The sequence below is a fragment of the Ciconia boyciana genome, chromosome 7, assembly GCF_034638445.1.
Source record: "Ciconia boyciana chromosome 7, ASM3463844v1, whole genome shotgun sequence".
NCBI classification, from domain to species: domain Eukaryota; kingdom Metazoa; phylum Chordata; class Aves; order Ciconiiformes; family Ciconiidae; genus Ciconia; species Ciconia boyciana.
The window spans coordinates 40,467,421-40,487,956 of record NC_132940.1 but is presented as its reverse complement, the minus strand read 5'-3'; the positions used below and the strand labels follow the sequence as shown (position 1 = coordinate 40,487,956).

General features: G+C 43.5%; 2 protein-coding genes across 2 annotated transcripts in view; one reads left to right on the top strand and one right to left on the bottom strand.

Moving 5' to 3' along the window:
• NEU2 (neuraminidase 2) overlaps positions 1-16,820 on the bottom strand; it is a 33,451-nt gene extending 16,631 nt beyond the window's left edge. Inside the window, exon 1 of the mRNA XM_072867658.1 lies at positions 16,756-16,820. Within this exon, the coding sequence (XP_072723759.1) occupies positions 16,756-16,820 (65 nt within the window). The remainder of the gene's footprint in view (positions 1-16,755) is intronic.
• NGEF (neuronal guanine nucleotide exchange factor) overlaps positions 7,801-20,536 on the top strand; it is a 39,362-nt gene continuing 26,626 nt past the window's right edge. The window contains exons 1-2 of the mRNA XM_072867657.1: positions 7,801-8,068; positions 11,523-11,637. Of these exons, the coding sequence (XP_072723758.1) occupies positions 7,801-8,068; positions 11,523-11,637 (383 nt within the window). The remainder of the gene's footprint in view (positions 8,069-11,522; positions 11,638-20,536) is intronic.

Sequence of the window (20,536 nt, the reverse complement as noted above, 5' to 3'; positions counted from 1 at the left end):
CCATGGCTAGAAGGCTTCACACGGTGCAAACAGAAGAGAAAAAACAAAAAGGAACAAGGACTCACAACTTTCACGTGCAACCCTGTAAAACAAGAGATCGCCAGGCAGGCTGCTGAGGGCCTTCTTGTGTACTTGCATAGTACATTGGTATCTCATGTTTTGAGGCCATGTCCTGTGATTTGCACCTAGCCTTGCGTTGATAGTTGTGTACTCCCCCCAGCCTAGGAGATGCAGTGATTTGTTTTTTAATTATTCACTTACCTTCCAGGGATAAGCCTGGAAAACCTCATGAGTTTTAGACCACAGCTACTTAGCAACAATTTCACTAGTATCTTCTAAGCAGAAATGAGGAATGGGATGGCATCAGGGGCAACAATATTTCATAATCAGCAGGGAAAAGGAAAGGGGACTTCCTCTAGAGGCAGGAGTTCTTGTTAGTATAGAGAGAGATGTCAGTGATGTCAGAGGAACAGGATGAGTTTTATACTTCTCAAGATTCTCCCAAAATCTTCAAGCTGGGATGTAGTTTCACCATTGCATGTGCACTAATTTAAGGGAAGAAATAAAAATAAGGTCAGGTTTTTGTTTAATTAGTTTTAAGAGCTTATAATGAAAACCAGAAGGGCTTGTAGATTTCCACTTGTGGTCTTCTGTATGCTTTAAAAATTAGGTTGACTCCCCCTACACAGCTGGAGAGCACGTGTGTGTTTATATATGCATATATGTGTGTACATATACACATATGTAGAATAGCTCCAGAGAGGGAATTCTTTAACATCTTAGCTATAGCCCGTAGCTACGTCTACTACACAAGACCCAGGGATGCAGCATGGAATGCGATGGGATAGGGCTGGACCACTCCGAGATACATGGATTGAACAAGTACATCTATGAGCAGAGATGAAAATTGTTAGTGGTATACAAGAAATCACATATTTTTAATCATTATTTTTGACTTGTAAAGAATTGGTAAACAGTCAAAAAGATAAATCATCCTGGCAGCAGAGAAATTTGCAGTTATTTAGTGTTATTCATTAAGTATATATTGATATATATTAGTTAATTAACACAGAGTAGCTGCTATAAATACTCCATGTTTCAGGCAGAGGGAATTGTGTGAAGGCATGTATCCTTTTCTGTTATGTGTAAGTAACCACTTATGGGATACAGTCATTTTGTGTCTATGTTTACACATGTATGCTTACCTCTACCCATGGAAGGTCCCACAATGCCAGACATAATTTTGGAAACATTTTTATATCTAGCAAGATCATATGAATAATTTTTAGCTGTTTTAAATGTACTGGTTTCTCCCTCCAAGCCCCGTTCTCTTGGTCTCATGGTGTCTCCAAAGCACATGGCTTTGGAGGCTATATTAAACGAATCCAATGTATTTATTTTTAGTCTCTGAAGTGTTTCTAAAACAGGTTCTCTGTAACATATGTGCAAGACATAAAGGTTTTATTGTCACAAGCGTGTAATGAACTGCATAATTCTCTCTTGGTTTTGCTTGCTATAAATAAGGTACCATCACTAAATCAAGGCAATAAAACCATTCTGTTACTTTTGTCACCTGAAAGACTATCTCAAAATCAGAGTGGTTGTAGTTTGATTCTGTTAGGACTGGTGACAGGTTCAATCTTATTTACAAAATAAGTACAAAATGTTTGTTTTCTGGAAACATGAGGGGTCAAACAATTTGATATTCTTTCAGCCAGCCCCTAACATACTGTCTACTTTTCTCTGGCTTCTGCTGTGAACCTCTTTGGTCTGTGTCTCACTTTCTGGTTGGTCTGTTCTCATGCTCCTCCTGGTTTCTCCACCCCTGTGCCTTAACCAAATAATACCTTGGCCTTGCATCTAAATAGTTCAAACTCCTTTGTGAAATGTCATGTACCTTCGCTTTGGACAGGGACATGTGCTTAACTGCCTCTTGCCACCATCTAAAAGACAGGGTCAGGACTCTTAACAGTTCCAAGGAGGGTTATCCCAACCAGTAACAATGAAAACATAAATATACATACAGTCAGGCAGCTCAGGGCCCTGATGGCTTTAGGTTAAGATGTTACCATGCCCAGCTGCCTGCGTGTCCTTCTGCTGGAAGTTAGTCCCCCTGTAGCAGGGGTGGCTCAACGGGACACGTGAGAGTGCCTCACTTACACCAGCTTAAAGCCTGTGCATTAGCTTAAACCACTGATGAGGCTAAATGAATTCATAGCTACATCTGCTGAGAGCTAAATCTGCCAGAGCCTAGGGCTGAGTCTGTGGGTGTTACTATTCCCCTGACTCAGACAGAAATATCTCCCGATGCAAATGCAGGCCTGAGCTTGTGTGGAGCCCCAGTGCCTTCAGCAAGGCCCACCCGCGCGTGGCACTCCTTAAGGGATTGGCACCCACGTGAGCAGAATGGCAGCTGATGAGTAAGGCCTGCTGCTGGATTTTGGACTGTGCCCCATCCCGACGGAGATGTTTTCGCCTCATTATGATGCACAGTGAAATAGTTTAGAGATGACATTCCACTCCACTTAAAACCAAGGAAGAGGGGAAAAAAAATCAATGCCTAATACATGGGCAGGGATGTAATGTGGGACTGATGGCAGTGGGAGGCAGAGGTTTGTTTTCAGTTTGCACAAGACTTTCAAAGTAATTAAAGCATTTTAGGAAGAAACTGGTAAGATGCAGCAAAATCGGTGTTTGCATGTACATTCAGATTATACTTAAAGATGAAATATTAAAGGAGCCATGTTAACTATGAGGGCTTGAAGACAAAATACTGTCTTAAAAGAGCTCCATCTGGTTCATCAAATATACATGAAAGGTGCATCTCTACATTCAGCGTGCAAAACCTTGCAGATGAGTCATTAATAGGGCTTATACTTGAAACAACTTCAACAGATAAAAAGGAAGAAAAGATGATATGACCTTCTGCCCTTCTACAGCATAAAAACCCTACAGCCAAGATAGTAATTTCTGCATTGAGCCCCAAAACTTTCTGTTGAGCTATACATAATTTAAAGGGGCATTCAGTCATGGACGGGTTTAAGGTGATGGCAAAACTAACATACCACTAGATAACTCAGTGTAGGGATTCATTGCCCTCTGTGCTGAAAGCATCTGCCTGCCTTCTGGTGGGACACAATCCTTGCATATTTTGTGTGGGCACTTAGGCACACCAATACTGTTATCTTGTCCTTGGTCATGGCAGGGACACGTTATACAATCAGACAAGGGCAATTTATCTTCTGTGACTGTATGCCCCTATACAGAACAACCATACAGACAAGTTGTATTCATACCTGTTATTTCCTGCTTTGAAACAACCCTGAGTTGCATAGCTGGATATTTCAGCCTGTCTCTAATATTAATTAAGCAATCTTCATTATGCTTCCAGACTAGGCAACAGCATTGTATAACATTGGCAAATCGAGCATTTTTCATTTCAAAACCATTAAGCATTCTTTAAGTATATACTTTCTTACTACACTACTTAACACTTTTCAGTCAGACAATACACTTCCCCATTTTAAAGGGGAATTAGGAAGTTAATGAAGCACTGGATCCACCAGCAAGCAGAGCCACTAGCCTCATCGTACTGCACCCCTTCTATCGCAGGGAAAGCTGGGTGCAGGGAGCCAGCTAAATCCCATGCAGACAATTGCCTCATGGTGGTGGAAGGGAGCATGCAGAAGAAATCCTCCCAGAAACAGAGGCTGTCAGCTCAGGGCCAGCACCAGGCATAACAAAATAGCCCATTACCCAGGGCAGCAAATACCAGGGGCAGCAAAGTGGCCATGATCCAACTGCCTGCTCTGCTGTGCTGGAGCCCTGGAAAATTGCTGCTGAGAGAGGGATCAGGGCATGTGGAGCAGCAGGTTCAGCAGGGAAAGGAGGTGGCTCTTGCCAGCAGCTTGCACCCCTCCTGTTTTAGCAACAGCTGAGGCAGCCAGCCTGACTTTCCGGGACTGCCAGCCCCCAGCAGCTCCCTCTGCTACCGGTGCCCACCAGGGCTGCCACCAGCAACAGACCACACAGTCTGCCCCTACCACAGCTCATGCAGCTGCGCCGGCCTGGCATGTCACGAGATGAGCAAAAGGGAGAGATGATCAACCGGTGCTAGAATATACCTCCTGCTCCAGACTCCCGGATCAAGCTCTGCCCAGACTAAACCCATTTGAAATACCTGCAGGTCTACACAGCTGCAATCTCAGCTTTCAGGCTGCAGCTTCTGCTACTAAAAACATTCTTATCTTTGATTAAATCTAACTGATTAAAAGGAGTTGCTTTTTTGATACACCTGATACCCTTTGAATCCCTATCAGCTCACTCTCTTTGTACAGTAGGGACCAGCAGTTAGTCGTTGGCATCCACAGCCAGACCATGCCTTGCAAACGCATCCAGCCCCACCGTCCCAGAAGCAGCAGTGGTCCCCGTTTCCCACACACATCCATGTGTCCAGGTCCACACTGCTCTAGGAACCTCAGACCCTTTTACCATTTTTATTAGCATTTTACCTAACGTTCCCAAGATCAACTGCTCTTGTACAATTTCATGGCATTTGCTGGTAAATGCCATTTTTTTTAAATTGGCAAGTAAAATTTCTATACAGTCAAATTCCTGGAGGCTGAATTATGCGTGAGTCAAAATGCATATCTCTAGCGTTGCTGTATGTGCATCACTTGCTGGTTTTACTGTTGTCATCTTTCTCTTTTTCCCTACAGACTGCTACTTTGGTCTTCTTGAACTACAGGGAAGTATGTTTGCCTGCAAAGCACATTCAGGCAGGTGGTGACGCTGCAGCAAGACATGTGATCTCAAGATGGCATGTGATTATACTCGGGATGGGTTACTCCTGACGCAAGACCTGACACTCACCTACCTGTGACTATCAGAGGTGAATACCTTCTTCAGAAATTCACTACAAACACTCAGACAGGGATAGTTATGGTCCACACCTGCTTGAATCATTCATTCTCTGTCACTGAATAGCTTGACTGCTACCAGAATAATATAATACAAAATTTGAATGTATCCTTTAAACTCATCCCTAGTTTTTAATACACCTAAAGCAACTGTAAAAGCCAGGACTATTTGATTGATATATCAGTAAATCGTTTCTCAAAAAATTCTTAGAGTATCTATTTTGGAATCAGAAGCATTGCCTTCAGAAATACATTCTGTTCTTGAACTCTTCATTGAAGAAAGTAAAAAAATATATATATTGTTTATAGCCACCACAATAAACAAGTGCCGCCTCAGCCCTGCCTCTCCTAGAAAAGGTCTTTCTCTCATCCACTGCTATATTCACTTCTGGTCAAACATCTTGTTTGTTAGGGACTGTTTGGTAGCCTGACAGCAAGCTAACTGTTCAGGATGGACAGCCTTCATTCCTCTGATGGACCAAAAAAAGTGTATCTGGCAAAGATAACTACACTGGATTGATAGGGCTACTGAACACATAGTTACGTCTTTGAGCAACCCACCTGAGTGAGTTTCACTTAGCCATGCAGAAGGCTCCTTTTCTACCAAGTATCTTTGTAGAAGCCCAACAACGACATCCATGTACTTTCATATTCATCAGGTAAGTGAAAGGGGAAAACAGTCTTCTCCATGCATGCGTGCACTCCCCCACACACACATGCGCGTACCTATTTGCCTAATGATTCCTTTGGAGATTTACATGGCTTTGAAATTAATCCTGACTGGTGAGCAGCTCCTCTGAAAACTTTAACTCATTTTTCAAGAAAGCACCAGCAGCAATTTGCTAAGCATTGCAAACTATGTCGGCATTGCAAAGGCCACAAAAGAGACAGGTATCTGCCCCAGTCTGAGTAACATGGACAAGGGGCAGCCACTCGAAGCATGTAGGAACTTTGATATAGAGGAGATTGTTACAGGTTCATCTCCTCGAGCAGCAAGGCATAAAACAGTTTATAGAAGAGAAATAAATATAAAATAAGTGATTGTTAGAGTTTAGAGTTAGGAACGATTATAGGTGTAATATTAATTGTGGTCCAGTTAACAGAAATGCTTCCATCACAGTTGCAAGGATCAAGCCTTTGGGGCTTTAGTCATGGGACAGTAAGAACGGCACAGGAAAAGAAATAGCCTCTTCTTTCTTTTCAAGCTGTCTCCAACAGCAGCTGTTTTTATTTCGCTGTTCCACAGAAACAGAAACAGGCTTAGTGAATCTCTATACCTCAGAGTAATTTACAAACCAAACTTAACACCACAACCAACAAATGGGTCCTTCATACACTTCCAGTAACACTGGAAACAGTCCCAGAGCAACCACCAGTTCCAAACAGTCCAAAAGTCTTGGCAGAATTGAAGTCAGGATCCAAATTTAGCAGCTATGAGCTGCATGCTGTGGTTCAGGTTATGAAAGGAGAAAGCAGACTTTCTCATCTGTAGAGCCAGCAAGCAGGCCCAGCACATGATTTCAGGTAGTGACCATCTGTCCCTCTATAAGGATAAAACATAGGGCCCTCAAAAATTTTGGAAAGCAGAGGATTCACAGATGATGTCCCAACTGTCCCTGATGTCCCAGGGTCAGCTAGAGTGATCCTGGGGACAAGTAAGAAAAAGGTTTGTGGCACACATGGGATCATAGAGATTGCAGAAGGCCCAGAACAAAAAATTGAGACACTTGCCTTGTAGAGTATCTTGTATATTGGATACACAGTAATGTAATAAACCAGTGATATGTATAACTTCTCAAAACAGCATCTAATGACTAATACATAGCACTATTTTATGCCCTTCTCTCAGTGAACTGTTGATTTTATATTCACATTTCCTATACAGCATCTCTTTCTACTATTCATGATAGCCTCATCAGTCACAAAATCACGTTAGGTACTTAGAAAGGCTTTGACAGCTGTAAGAATTCAACAAGAGAAAGCCAGCAGCGAATGCTTAAGTAATCAGTTCACGTTTTACCCCGTCTTGCAAAGGCTGAAGGATCAACTGCTGTTTTGCTGTTGTAGTGATTTGCCTCCTAAAAATGCTTGGGAGTACTAGCATAGTCCATGTACTGACACACAGAGCAGCGGGACCCCTGTGCTGAAGTCCCTGTGTCACTGAGGGGGTATACTGGCACTTGAAGGCAACTCTGGGAAACAAAATCAAGTCTGTGCTCTCCATTGCTACATAATCTTGTCTCTTCTACCTTCACTTCTCCACAGTTATGTATTTTTCTTCACTTACCTGCACCGCAGGAGTGAGTGCTGTTAGTGTTAGAAGGCACCCAGCCCTGTAAAAGGCATTAATTCTTTTATTACAGGGAGAAGTACACAGATGATAGACAGATTAACAGAGCTTTCTCTTCAGCTTTTGCTTTCTATTCTGTAACATTTTCACCCTCAAAAACAAGGACATGGCTTTACCTATATCCACTCTAAATCAACTAGTAATCTACTGCTCACAAGTGACAAAAGGGAGTGGTCATCAACTGACCAAATAAGACATTTTTCCAGTAACATCTGCAGCACTACAATGTGTCATGGCAGGACAACCACGAGCACGTCAAAGCAATGTTCAGGATGTTAGAATGAGGCTTGTAAGGTGATGATCTCAGCATGATCTCAGACAAAAAATCCTGGGAGGTCCCCCTTATCCTAAACAGACGATGCACTACAGCCTCAGAACTAACCAAAACTTTGTCCTCTCTTTTCCTGTTTTGTTTGTCCATCTCCAGCTCTAATTTAGGTAAAGCTGATGGAGTTGTGGAGGCTACCTGTCTTCTGCTGCTCTGCTGCTGATCCATCCTCTCAGTTGCCATAGAGACAAGATCTGGAAGCCATGGATGGGCACGGGAGGGAAGCCACCCACAGGCTCTCTGCCGGTGGGCTCCGGCAGGGCCTTTCTCAGCGGGTACTGAGAGAGTCAGGTTCAGTCTCTGAAGGTGAGGATGAGTCAGAAGGTGCTAACCCAGTGACCCACGACAGGGACCCGCACACACATTACATTGCCATTCAAAGAAATTCCAGGTACTACCGGTCCATGAGGCTGCCGAGAAGAGAGAAAAGAAAGACTTCAAGAGAGGCAATGCACGTGGGGCATGCTACAGGTGGGTACTGACCCAAACAGCATTATGCTTCCTTTTCCAGTGCGATTAGGAACTATAGAAGTCAATGAGATTAGAAAAGGGACAGGGAAGGTAGAAAGCAGCTCAGTGGTCAGCACATTACAGAACACCCCTGCCCTATGGCACAGCTGGCAGAGGGGTGCCATCCTTTGCTCATCTTGGAAATGCAAAATGGCTGGATGTTTAAACATGCTTCATGGCAGAGAATCTAAACAAATGTGGGACTGCTCTGCCACCCCACTGCTCTCTAAGAGAAACATAATTTAAACAGAGAAAGACATGAAGCTGTCAATGAAGTAGGAACTTTAGCATACAGGAAGGACATATTCAAAAGTAGTGAGATCTATACAAGTAACTGTATGGCAAGCTGAGTGGCGTATAGAGGAAACAGCAAAAGTCAGCGAAAACAGAGCAGTACATTTAGGGACCAAGCCTGTGGAAATTGCAATGGGCCTTTATGAGAGGGGAGCAAGACTTCTCTGAAAATGCAGTTGCTGCCACCTTGCACTGAATACAGCTGTAAGAAACAGCTAAGCTCCCTTTGAACTAGGAGGCTGAAATAACAGGAACACCATCCAGAATATACATGCACTCAGTCATGGCTGCAGTAGAAATGGAACGAGTTGGCTTTCTCTGAGTATGAACAGTACAGAGCATGACTGCAAAGCTAGGCTTTCACTGAGCTGACACCTTGTCTGAGCAGCTGTCTGTGAAAGAAACAAGAGAAAGATATGAGAAGCTGGAGAGAGAGCCAGGAAAGGAGCTATTGCAACACACTCAGAAGCACTGGAAACAGGGCTGCAAGAAAACAACTGGAAGTGGTTTTAATCTAAACGCTAAACGCGAGAGACCTGGAACTGTGAACACAGAAAATGCTCTTTGCTTCATCTCCCAGGTGTTCAGAGAAACTGAATTTTATAACTGCTTGTAAATAAAAGGAATCACAGCGAAAATACCTTCAGATTATAATCTAACAGAAACAATGTGCTGGACTCTGAACTTTGGCTAGCTGCAGGAGTCAAAACGATACACTACTCCTGATGTTTGAGTGCTATGCAAGCCACTGAAAGCTATTGCTTTGTTATGCAGTAGTAAAGCACACCGCTTCAGCCCCTGAAAGCAGACCAAGTTCTCTAAGAAAACAAAGAACAGACATCCTCCACCCCAAAATAGAGGAGATCTGGGAAACGTCCCCAGGAAAATAGGTGTCTCCTGCCTGCCTCGCCAAGGGAGACACGCTATTTCAGCGGTATAAAGGCCCATTCAACCCTATGGCAGGGACAGAAGGAAAGTTCCCTCCCTTCTCCAAGTTTCCAAGCAGACAGCAGTAGAGCAAAAGAGCTCCTGTTTAATATTCTGCTACTGTTGTCAATGAGGTTTGTGGGTAAACTGAGCGTCGCCTATGCCAGAGCAGAGCTGCTCTCTCCACCCTGCCAGTGCAGCAGCAGGACCAGAGCAGAGCCGTCCTCTCACCACCTTCCCAGAGCGCTGCTGCAGAGCAAGCACAGAAGAGACTCGCCCTCTCTCTGGCTCCCCGAGCGTCACAGCATCCAGACCGCTCCTGAGGAAGCCCTCTCCCCTGTTACCTGCTCCTGCCACTGCAGCAGGACCAGCACAGAAGGACGCACCTTCTTCATACATCTGCAGTGTCACGGCATCAGGACAACAGCACAGGAGGACACCCCTCCTGTCTAGCCAGTGTCATTGAGGAAGGACAAGCTAAAAGAAGGGCTTCTCTCTTAGCAGCTCATTAGAGCATCCACAGAAGCTGACCTGCGCTTCCCTCCCACACCCCCCTCTCTGTGTTACCACTGCTGAAACAGGATCTGTTCCAAACAGGGCTTTTTCTTCCATATCTGCAATTGTTCAGCAGGACACACTGGGAAGAGCATTTTTTTTCTCCAGTCCGTACAGCAGGACCTGGGCTAGGAGCAATAGCTCTTTCTCCAGTATGACTGTAGCAAGTCCAGCTCAGAGCTACAGCTTTTAAATTCAGCTAGGATTGTGTAAGCAGCTCTTCTACCCTCTCCCTCTACTCCACTGATTCCATCCCCTCTCCCCGAAACTGGACAGCGGGTGCTTCTACACCAGCCTTATTTGTAGCAGGAACTTCTTCTGACAGCATTTGCTGACGTGCATGGAAGCAAGGGATGGGTGAGCTCTTTTATCTTGACTTCAAACCCATTTGAACAGCAGCTATCCAAGAGTCTGACTCAAGCTCAAATGTTAACCTGTTCTCATTTTGCTTACGGAATGACGGGGGGGGAGGAGAGGGGAAGGAAAGAGGAAAGGAAGAGACAGAAAGATACAGGGAAAAATACAGAGTAGGATACCAAACGGGAAAAATAAAGACTCAAGAAATGAGAGCGAGAAAAATAATGTAAAAGAATATAAATCCAGCAGAGAGAAAGGCTCTTATATAGGCACTCTTTGCACCAGCCTAGCTTTGGCTTATAGCCTAGGAGCTGTAAAACATAATAGATGCTTTCCTTTAACTGGAAAAAGAGTTTGTTTTTGTAAGCAATCTCCTCTGACAGAACGATACAATGTTTAAACTATTCAAAAGGCAGAGACAATAAGTCAAACTAGCATTTCATAAGGCCTTGGCACTGTTTTAGGGAGTTTTAAAAGTCTGGATTTCACCCTTTCCCTCTGAAAATCCATAGCATTGATTAAAAGGGTGTGTCAGAAACCAGCTTCAGTCAGATCATTGACCTGCCTGTGCTGTCACCAGTTTGAAATGCAAAGAGAATTATGACTTAGACTAAAATATTTCTAATAAAAAACAACAAGGCCATTTATCAACAGGCCTCAAACAACAGGAGGTTTCATTTGAAAAGTGAGATGCATCCTCTCCTGCCAAGTACTGCAGTAGTAAGCCATGGACTTAATACAACTTTGGCTCCCTGTGAAACGATCAGAGGTTCATCTGAGGGAAATTGGAGAAGCAATTAAAAGTAAAGCTCCTGTCTCACCCAAATCTAGCCTTGATTTATGCAGTAAACTGAACATCTACTGTGTGCCTGAAAGCAGAGCAGTAATGAAGCTCTGACTTGGGAAACTGAATATTGGCATGCACAAGCACACACAGTGAAACCTTTTCTTCTTAAAAAATTGCACTGAAAATCACTAATGTTGGGACCCAGTTTTCAGTGGTGAGAGTGCTACTTGCATACATAAGGACTGATGCCTTATAGCTACCTTCACCTTTTCTCAATTGCTTTTGCAGCTGTGACAAAGGCTGTACAATCTTGTACTATGCAAGCTGATGACACTTCAATCTTGTTGAAAATCCAAGCTAAAATGTAGCTGTCTTTGTGCCTGTGGTCTTCCTGTTGCCTTTGGTGCAAGCAAACCACTACCTACAGTAAAAGTAAAGATGACCCTTAAGAAAACGACTGTTTTAACACCCTCTTGGCTTTCTCTTATGTCGCAGGTTCACTCAAAAACAACGAGCCTGTCAAAGAGCCTCTGAACGTTTTATCTCATAAGGGATCGCCATCTCCAGTAAACTCTGATAAGACAACGTTAGATGAACTATGGATCCAAAGGTAAGGAAGTGCACACGCAAGGTATTCACCGTGCCTCCGCTGAAGAATATAGGCAGAGCGGTGTCAGAGCAAGAATGCTTGTTTTGGGAAGGACAGCTGAACTAACCTATAGGTGCTGATCCATGCCTTCTCACCCCAACTGGTAGTGCTGTTTTCAGTCTCAATGATATATATCGCATAGTACTAGAATCATGGTATAAAGGGTCTTATGAGTCTGAAGGAGACAGTGAAGGAGAAGGGGGGGAACAAGAAGGCAGTGGGGAAGATTGAAAAAAGGGGAATGTGATGCAAGATCACCCAGTGGTCTAAGCAAAGCGGGCAGACTGCCTTAAGCAGCTCGTTGAGAGAATAAGGACAGCCTGCAGGCATTTGCTTACAGAACATCCCAACATAATGGTGATCCCATTCTCAGCATTCCCAGAGGGCTCTCCTGAAGCCTGTTATACAACCCCACATGGAAAACAGGATTTTATAGCTGAGGAAGTAGCTACAAAGATGTTTTCTAAAGTATTCTGACCTTCTGTTCGCTGTTTACTTTAAAGAACGTATAGGCAACAGAGGCTTTCAGTGAGGTAGCCCTTTTTGGCTTAAATCCCTCAACGACCTAGGTCCAGCAAAAAGCCCTGATCCTACAACCCATAAATTTACATACATCCCATAAATTTACCCTCACCCCTGCTCTCTTGCCACTGCAGCCAGGCAGAGAGAGGAGCAGTTACCTAGCCTTACATTTTCTAATATGTGAGTGAGGTATTCTCCCAAACTCCCTCTCCAGCTCCTCATCTCTTGTGTGTATAACTAAGAGATAGTCCGTACTTGTGCTGTGGAAGATCAAGCTGAAAGTCCTAAATACTTGCCCTCTAAAGGTGCATGCATTATACTGCACTGTGTGGTCCTAATTACTGAACCCAGCTGTATTGGTGTAATGCATAGTACCTTTCCAGGCACCTTTCCTTAAGGAGAGGGCTTCAGTAAAAAAAATTTAGCCAAACTGCCAAGTTGGGTTTAAATAAATTAATTGCCCTGGCTAAAATTGATAGCCCTTTGGCATTAAATTGAGCATATGAAACTAGACAGTTAGAATCTGCTGCAATGTCAAACCTGTCTTCCTCTCCTTGCGGAATAATCATCACTGTCAGGCTCTGACATCCTGACACTGCCACTTAGGCAGCTCTGAAACATGCAAATTCTGATTCTCCCTGGAGCTGGAAACAATGAGCCTGTGCTGGGAGTCAGTTTTGTCAAAGATGCTGCTGCGCACGGAGCTTGACAGGTCAGTACAGGTTCTAAGTAATGTGTCTGCAAAAAGCAGGCAATGCTGCTGAGTGGCATCGTCCTTGGCAACTGAGCAGAGAAATTTGGCAGAGAATGAGACCAGAGCTCCAGCTCAAACTGAGCCCGTGTACCCCTCTTCCCTTCTCCAAAAGACTGGCTGTAATTTATAAGAGAACCACTAGAAATCTGCATTGTGCAAAGCCTGCAGGAGCCTAAGGATATTGCCATTATTTGCAATAATCACTATTCTCCCCCTTCTATGGGGAAAAGAGGCAATTGTGAAAATAAGGCATCTAAAATATTATCACTGGTCTCAAGAAATGCATTTAACCTCTCCCCAAAAGAACAAAACTGGTACCTATCAGCTAAGAGTTCTTCTGAAAGCAGAAACTAGCAGTTCTGCAGAAAGGACAGTATAGGCACCTCTGACCAGCACTGAGAAGGTCCATGGGTTTCTCAGGAGTGAACCCCCACAGCCCTGAGGGCAGGTGGGGCATCAGGGCTGCATCTCTTCACATTCAGCAGCATCCTACAGCAACTATATAAATGCTAGGCCTGGGCAGGCACAATCCTTTCTCCTTGCATGAAGATAACCAGCGTGTCTGACACAAATGTGTTCTTCACAGATAGCGATGTCACTTCACATAATAGCCGTGCTACATAATTTAGGACAAGAAGTAAACACAACTGGGGAACGTAATAAACGTCTCAGGAAAAGGAATAATTATCTGAATTGTACTCAGATGGGATATATTCTTTAATACTCCGATTAAGGAAAAGCACCATAGGCTCCTTCAAACCTACCAGCGACTTGAATCTATGAGTCATTGAAAGCTCTCAGAATAGTAGAGGAGTTCATTGATCTCAGAACATTGATGTCGGAAAACAAGATGACCTCAAACATTATTGCTAGTGTTCCAAAATCTGCCATACACCCTCCATAACATACTTCTTAAGAGCATTTTTATGCCTAACTATTCTCAAATGATTTTTTTCCCATGACCTTTCTTCTATGCAATCCCCAGCTCCCCCTAAGCACTCTAGAGTTCTCCACAAGATCACGTGTCTTGTCTCCCAGTCTCCCACATTGTACAAAGATCCAAACCCCTTGCATGACGAGCCGCTTCCCAACAACTCGGCTGACTTGCCCTGAACATTTCAGTGCTGAGCTTCTAGCACAACTTTCTGTTTTTCAGAGTAACCAGAGTCAAAGACCTGGAAGGAACTGAACTTACCAAAAGCTGCTCTTTCCCACTGTGATCAGTCCTTCCAGCTTCAGAGTGGCAGCAGTTGTGCAGACTGAGATTATAGAAAGCCATCACAGAAAAATATCCACCCAGGGTGTCCATCCACAACTGTCAGCCTCAGCTGAAAGCAGCTCCACAGAGACCAGCAAATTGGTCATTTCAAACCCTAGAAAGGAGATTCACTAATCAGTGTCTACCCTGTATTACCAGCTAATAGGATGTTGACTTCTCTTCATTTCTAATACAATACAGATGTTTTAGCAGCATGACTGTATTAGGTACCTACCATTTCCCACTGAGTCAGATTCCAAAAATGATGTGTCTTTATTATGGGCCAGTAGATACAGTGGAAGAGAAACTTGGTGTGACATTTCATGTTGCAAAGGTCACTGCGAGGTCATTGGTCTACCAGTGCAGAGCAAACGATTTCTTTAGGCTGGTTATGAAACCTCCAATTCAGAGAAATGAGGGTCATCTAAAAATCATGTGATTACGTTTGATCTAAGCTCAAAGAATAGAAGTACTACAACAGTGAATACAAATAGCCACCTTCAGCAGCAAGAGGGAATCTACCTTGTTTGTATTCTTGCAAACACGTGTATTAGAAAGAAACACTATGCATGTAAAATAGTGTAGCACTCTGAAGGATGCTTGTGTGAATTTGGGTTAGATCCCGTAGCCCAGCACTATTTGTCCTGGGCAGCAGAGGGCACTGCTTTTATAGCCTGATTTAACCGGAAAAGCGGGGGAAGGCCTCTAGAGAGACTGGGACCTGTATTGCAAAAGGTCCTATACCACACTCGAGCAGTTTCTTTCTACTTAAGAAATAAATTTCTTATAGTCACCTCTTCTCTATGCTGCCAATGGTGCTTCGATTTGCAAGTGGTGAAGTCAGGAATAGCTGGTGCAAACACGTGTTGACCAAACCTTTGTATTTTGTCTTTTAGAGACAGACAGACAGACAAATAGATAAATAATTTTTCCCATCCCTCTTTCTGTACAATCTGAATCTTAAAAAGTCTAAGAGCAACAGTATTTGCAGGGAGAAGAATTTAGAAAACTAATACATTTTCAGTAAAAATAGCCACTATAGGTATTAAAATGTCAAAATGTCATATTTCACAGGATCATACAGAATAGTAAGCAATAACATAATGCAATTCTAATTAAGTACCCTTCCAGCATGCAGCCAATGGGGATCCCCATCCCAGTCTGCCCACCTATTCCACCCAGTCTCTGCTTGTCAGGTTTTTCAGCCCAGTCATGGTTTCATTACCCAGCAAGGTCTAGGCTTTGCCCTCCAGTTCTCCCAGTCTGATCTGCTTCATCTGGACATACCAGTCCAATCTCAAACAATCTCTTTGTTTCACTCTTTTTCTATCAGCTTCACCTTGTAATTCCCCACACGATTTCCTCAGCGTACTGTTTCCCAGACACGTTATTCCTATCTCTTCCCTCCTGCGGCTCATATCTCAGTGTCCTGCCGTTCCCCAGGCTCTTCACCCCTTGGCTCCTCATACAGTCTCAGTGTCCCACCCCTCCTCCTTGCTCCAGGGCTACATTTTACAGCCTTTTCCTACTGACCATTTCCTGAAGCACCCAGCTGTGGGTGAGTTCCTCTCTTCCTAACAGTCTCCTGGCCTAGAAGACAGCCCCTCCCTCTCCATGTTTGAGTCTCACTTAGTCTGTTTTTCAGTCAAGTAGTTTTCTCATTGTCCTGCCTGGACCCAGCACAAGGATCACTGAGGATATAGCAGAAACGGCCTTTATTCACAGCACCTAGAACTGGACCAGGCAGTTTTTACAGCTGCAATATCAGAAATGTTTCTGTCAGCCCTGAGCAGGACACAGGTTCTCTCCAGGGGCAGCAGCTCAGGGATTTTAGATGCTAAAATCTAAGTCTAGAGTTTGTGTGTATTGCAGAGAGTGGAAAAGGGCCTGTAATTTCTATGGATTTTCCTAAGTGTGGCAAAGACAAAGCCCTGGCAAACCCCGAATTTCAACTTGTATTTCAACAGAAACCGAAGTTGCTCAAAGGATAGAACAGCAGGTTTTCTGTTTTCCTTTAACAAGGATCCAACAATATTTTCCTAAGCCTAAGAAATTGTTAATTGTTTTTAATACATAAAAAATAACCTGTCTATGGCAGATGGTCAGTAAGTAAAAATGTAACCCTGATGATTATGAGCATCAAAAGGTTAGAAGCATCTAAAGGTAAGGATCTCATAATAAGAAGTTCTGAACATTTTTAGTTATTGGTAAGGCTGCCAGCCCAAACAGATATAATTAAGGTATTTTGATGAAAGCTTAAGGAGGTTCAGGAGAACAGATGTGCTCTTGGCCTTTAGGTTCTAAAAATATTAGGGATGAGGAGTTCTACTTATCTCCCACTAAAAAGTCAAAAAACAGGCATAAAAATTGCACAGACACACCCATTGTCAAAAACACTGCTAAAAACCACACGTGAACAGAGAGAACCTGAATGAACCTGAAGTATGAAAATATCCTTGACTAGGTATAACATTATTCAAATCTATTACTAACTTCACACTTCTCCACAAATTTGGTTAGCTCAGATTAAAACAGCACTTCTTACCTCATCTTGTGGCCTTTCTTGGTGTGAAACTCCCACTGACTAGAAGGGTTTGGGGAATTTTTCATGAATAAGATCTGCTGGACTGCCTCTTCTCTTTTTAGTTTCTGGAAGAGGAGGTCTAATTTCTAAAAACTGCTATAACAGAACATTAAAAAAAAGCATTTCAGCATCATTTGAAAACAAGCTCTTTGCACAGCTTTATTCTAAGGATTGCTTTTGAGTTTAGATGAACATAAGAAATCTTAATTAAAATGATTAATCATTTTTCAAAATTACTAGCACCTGAAAATACAGGCCAAGATTGGAAATTCATCCTGCAAACATAACTTAAATGAGATAATTGTAATAAACTAATTATAAACTCACACCAATTATCACATTTTAAATGCAACCATGGACTAGGTCAGCCAACGTTTAAAATCTTTCCCAATAGCAGTACAGTGAAGCTGGGAACAGTCTGCAATCACATTAACTCCTTTTTGCAAGCTCAAACCTCCTCTCCTTTGCCCACAGGGAGCTGAACCATGGTCATGCTTCATGTCACCAGAGCATGGCCATCTAATGATGGCCATGAGGATCATTTTCAGTGCCTGCGTGCTGGGGATCCTAAGAATTCTTGAGTCAAAACTGGGCTTTGGTCTGTCAGGGCGTTGCATGACTTCTGTCACCAGGAAGAGAACAGGGCATGCAGCACCGCTTGTGTGGTGCTGGGGTAGGATTTTTAACTAATTGCTTTAATGTATGTTGTTCTAGGAGTCAGATTCTTTCTTTCCCCCTACAACTGACAGGGAATTTTCAGATGAAATACAGGGGTTTTGGTCAGAAAATTGATTTGTCATAATGAGATTTTACTGATTTTGATGATTTGGGGGGAAGCTTTATAGGCTCCGGATCAAATTCATTGTTGATACAGTGAGAGAGAAAAGAAAAACTCCTCCAAACTCCTACCCGGATGGTTAAGATTAGGTGGAGTGGGAACTTCTGCCTGAGCCTGCAGTTCCACAGCAGTGTAAAATAAACCAAGGTGGCACTGCCATGGTCCTGCCATCCATCTGCATGTCTGCCACCTCCGCTGTGCTGGCACTTGCATTGAGCTCATCCTGTAGTGAGACAATCCAGACACACACAAAGCTCGTTCTACAAAAAAATGAATCATTTTCCACCAGTTTAGCTGCCCAAACCTGCTCACCAAGAATGAGATGAGCGTGAGTGCTGGCATAAAAGTGAAGGTAGAAATCTGCCTCAGGGAGTCAAGTGAAAAGGGGAACTGAGCAGCTAGGTCAGCTTAAACTGCACACAAAGTCCTAACAACTGTGGAAGTAGGAAGAGAGAGGCAGCTATGCCGGAGCTATTCTACTTAGCAGAAATAGTCCAGTATTGACTGCCTTAAGTGGTATCTGGTGAATAAGGCATTCACCAGGTTCAAGCACCTTTCCCAGTGACCAGAGAAAGCAGAGCAGCTCCAGGAGGAGAGACTGATCCGCCCTGGAACAGGCAGTAACATGTGGGATGTGAGGGAATGACACAGCTGTGACTCTGACCTGGATCCCCCACACCCAGCATGAACATCCCAGCCACCAGACCGCTGTGAGAGAATCACTTGTTTGCCTGCCTTCATTTTTCATGACAACCTTGGAAAGCTCTCTGTTTTGTCCCCAAACAGAAAAGCAAGCTTTGGAAAACCTCGACAATTTTTGCAGGACAAAAATACTTCCTTCTTGCTAGATACCATTTTTTACTGCGGTCCCAGAGCTCTGGGAACACTCTGTCACCTCACTTGGGAGAAAAAGTATTTCTCAGGCACTTGTTGGGTTTACAGACGTTCTCTGTATGTCAACATGAAGTATGAGCATAAGCCTGGCAATGAAGAAAGAGCAACAGTTTTGAAAGACCCAATTACAATTAAAAAAGAAAAAAGTTCTAAAGGAAGGGAAAGTAGACTGTTAGTCATTGCTACACAGTGGAACAGATCTCTGAGGCACGAAAATACAAGCTGTGGCCTCCCATGGCCACAAGGGGCACTTCACCCTCAGCTGGTGTTCTCACTGCTTCCTAGCTTCCAACATTTTTATTATCATTATTACTTCCAGTGACATTTTTCAGGTTTTCATCTCAGACCAAAAGTGAAATTATTTTGGAAAATTTGAAGGAAAAAGGAAGACAGGCAGGATCAAATTACCAGACAGTTATGGGATCTTGAAAAGATGCTTTCTATTTGTGAATGTTTTTCATACTATGACCCAGACGCTTTTTCTAAAAAGAAATTTCAATTTGCAACAGATTCAACCCTTGGGAGTGAAGCAATGTGGGGGGTTAGAATCTTTTAAACTCTTAATGCATATTTCTGAAAGATTTTTTGTTTTAGTAGATACACCCAAAAGTTATATTCAGATATGTATTCACTCTAGCAGTGTCAGTAAGAGCTTATGCACTGACTTTGCTTTGCATACTAGGGAGAACTCCCCACTGCTCTTGGTCCTTCCCTTTAGAAAATAGTAAACAGCATCCCTGCTTTTCCAGAACTCAAGATAACAAAGAGGGTCAGTACAGTCACTGTCCTCCCTCCCCTTTTCTAAGAAAGCAGCTTTTTAGCATCCCACCCACTTACTAAAACCCTTGACAATATTCTTGCCCTGGCAGCAAGCCACCAAAACATCAGTCATTAGCCAGAGCTTCAGATAGTCTCTGCCACTTTATCTCTTCTACAAGGTTTTGGCTGCCCCCTCACTCACCTGTCTCCCCAAACCCCCTAGCCCTGGTGTTTCATGGCTGATAACCCACTTTCATACCATACTGACCATCTACCCCATGACAATCTCCCTCTGTACAGCCCCAGCTGTCAGCCTGTCCTCCTCCTCCTCTCTAAGTGCAAAACAGGCTCCAGCTCTCACCCTCACCCTAATTTTTCCTATCCGTTGTCTGGTCCTTCTGACCTCCCTGTCCGGGACTGGACTTGGACTGAACTGACAGTCTTCTCTGAGTCCTCAAACTCCTCCACCGACATTTCCAGCTGTTTTTCTCTCCCATTCTGCCTCTCAATGACTTAAGGACCAAGCTCTCCAGTGTGCGAGATCGAGATCTAGTTCACATAAGCTGAGGGAGTGTTTCTGAATGTCTGTCTCATGTGCTGACTGGAAGCTATCCTGATGTATCATTTAGCAAATACAATATAAAAATGATAAAAAGGAAACCATTTTACACATACAGACCAACACATGGATTTTATGTTGTTGCATAAATTACGTTATCACCTACAGAAAAAAACACAGTTATTTATGCAACAGGGAGAAAGCGAACGCGAGGAATAGCTGAGCGTTTTCTGACTGTTAACTCCTCAATTGCAATATGGTGCAGATGACGTTTTTTTGCTGGGGGTTACTAACGTGTAGGGAAGAGCTGCACCCAACCTGTCCGCAAGCACTCGAACCGATCCGAGGGTGTAACCGTACTCTGGAGCTCAAGAGGATTTATCCCTGAGGCGGAAAAACAATTACCTGAACGAAGACAGATATAGATCATTGAGTACTGAGATACTTACTGCCTAAACGAGACAATATATCCTTATGGAAGTAGCGATGCTGAGGAAGGGGAGACAGGGGAAATGACCGAACGGGTGCAAAGCCCTGCCGGAGGAGGAGAGGAGGATAGCGGTCAATCCTGTGGGGTAATCAGGGGTGCAGTTCCCGGCAGGAGGGATTAGGCTGAGTTTCCCAGTTACATTCCTCCATCTCAGGGTTTCATTCCCGGAGAAGAAATGCACCATATGCACCAGATCTGGAAG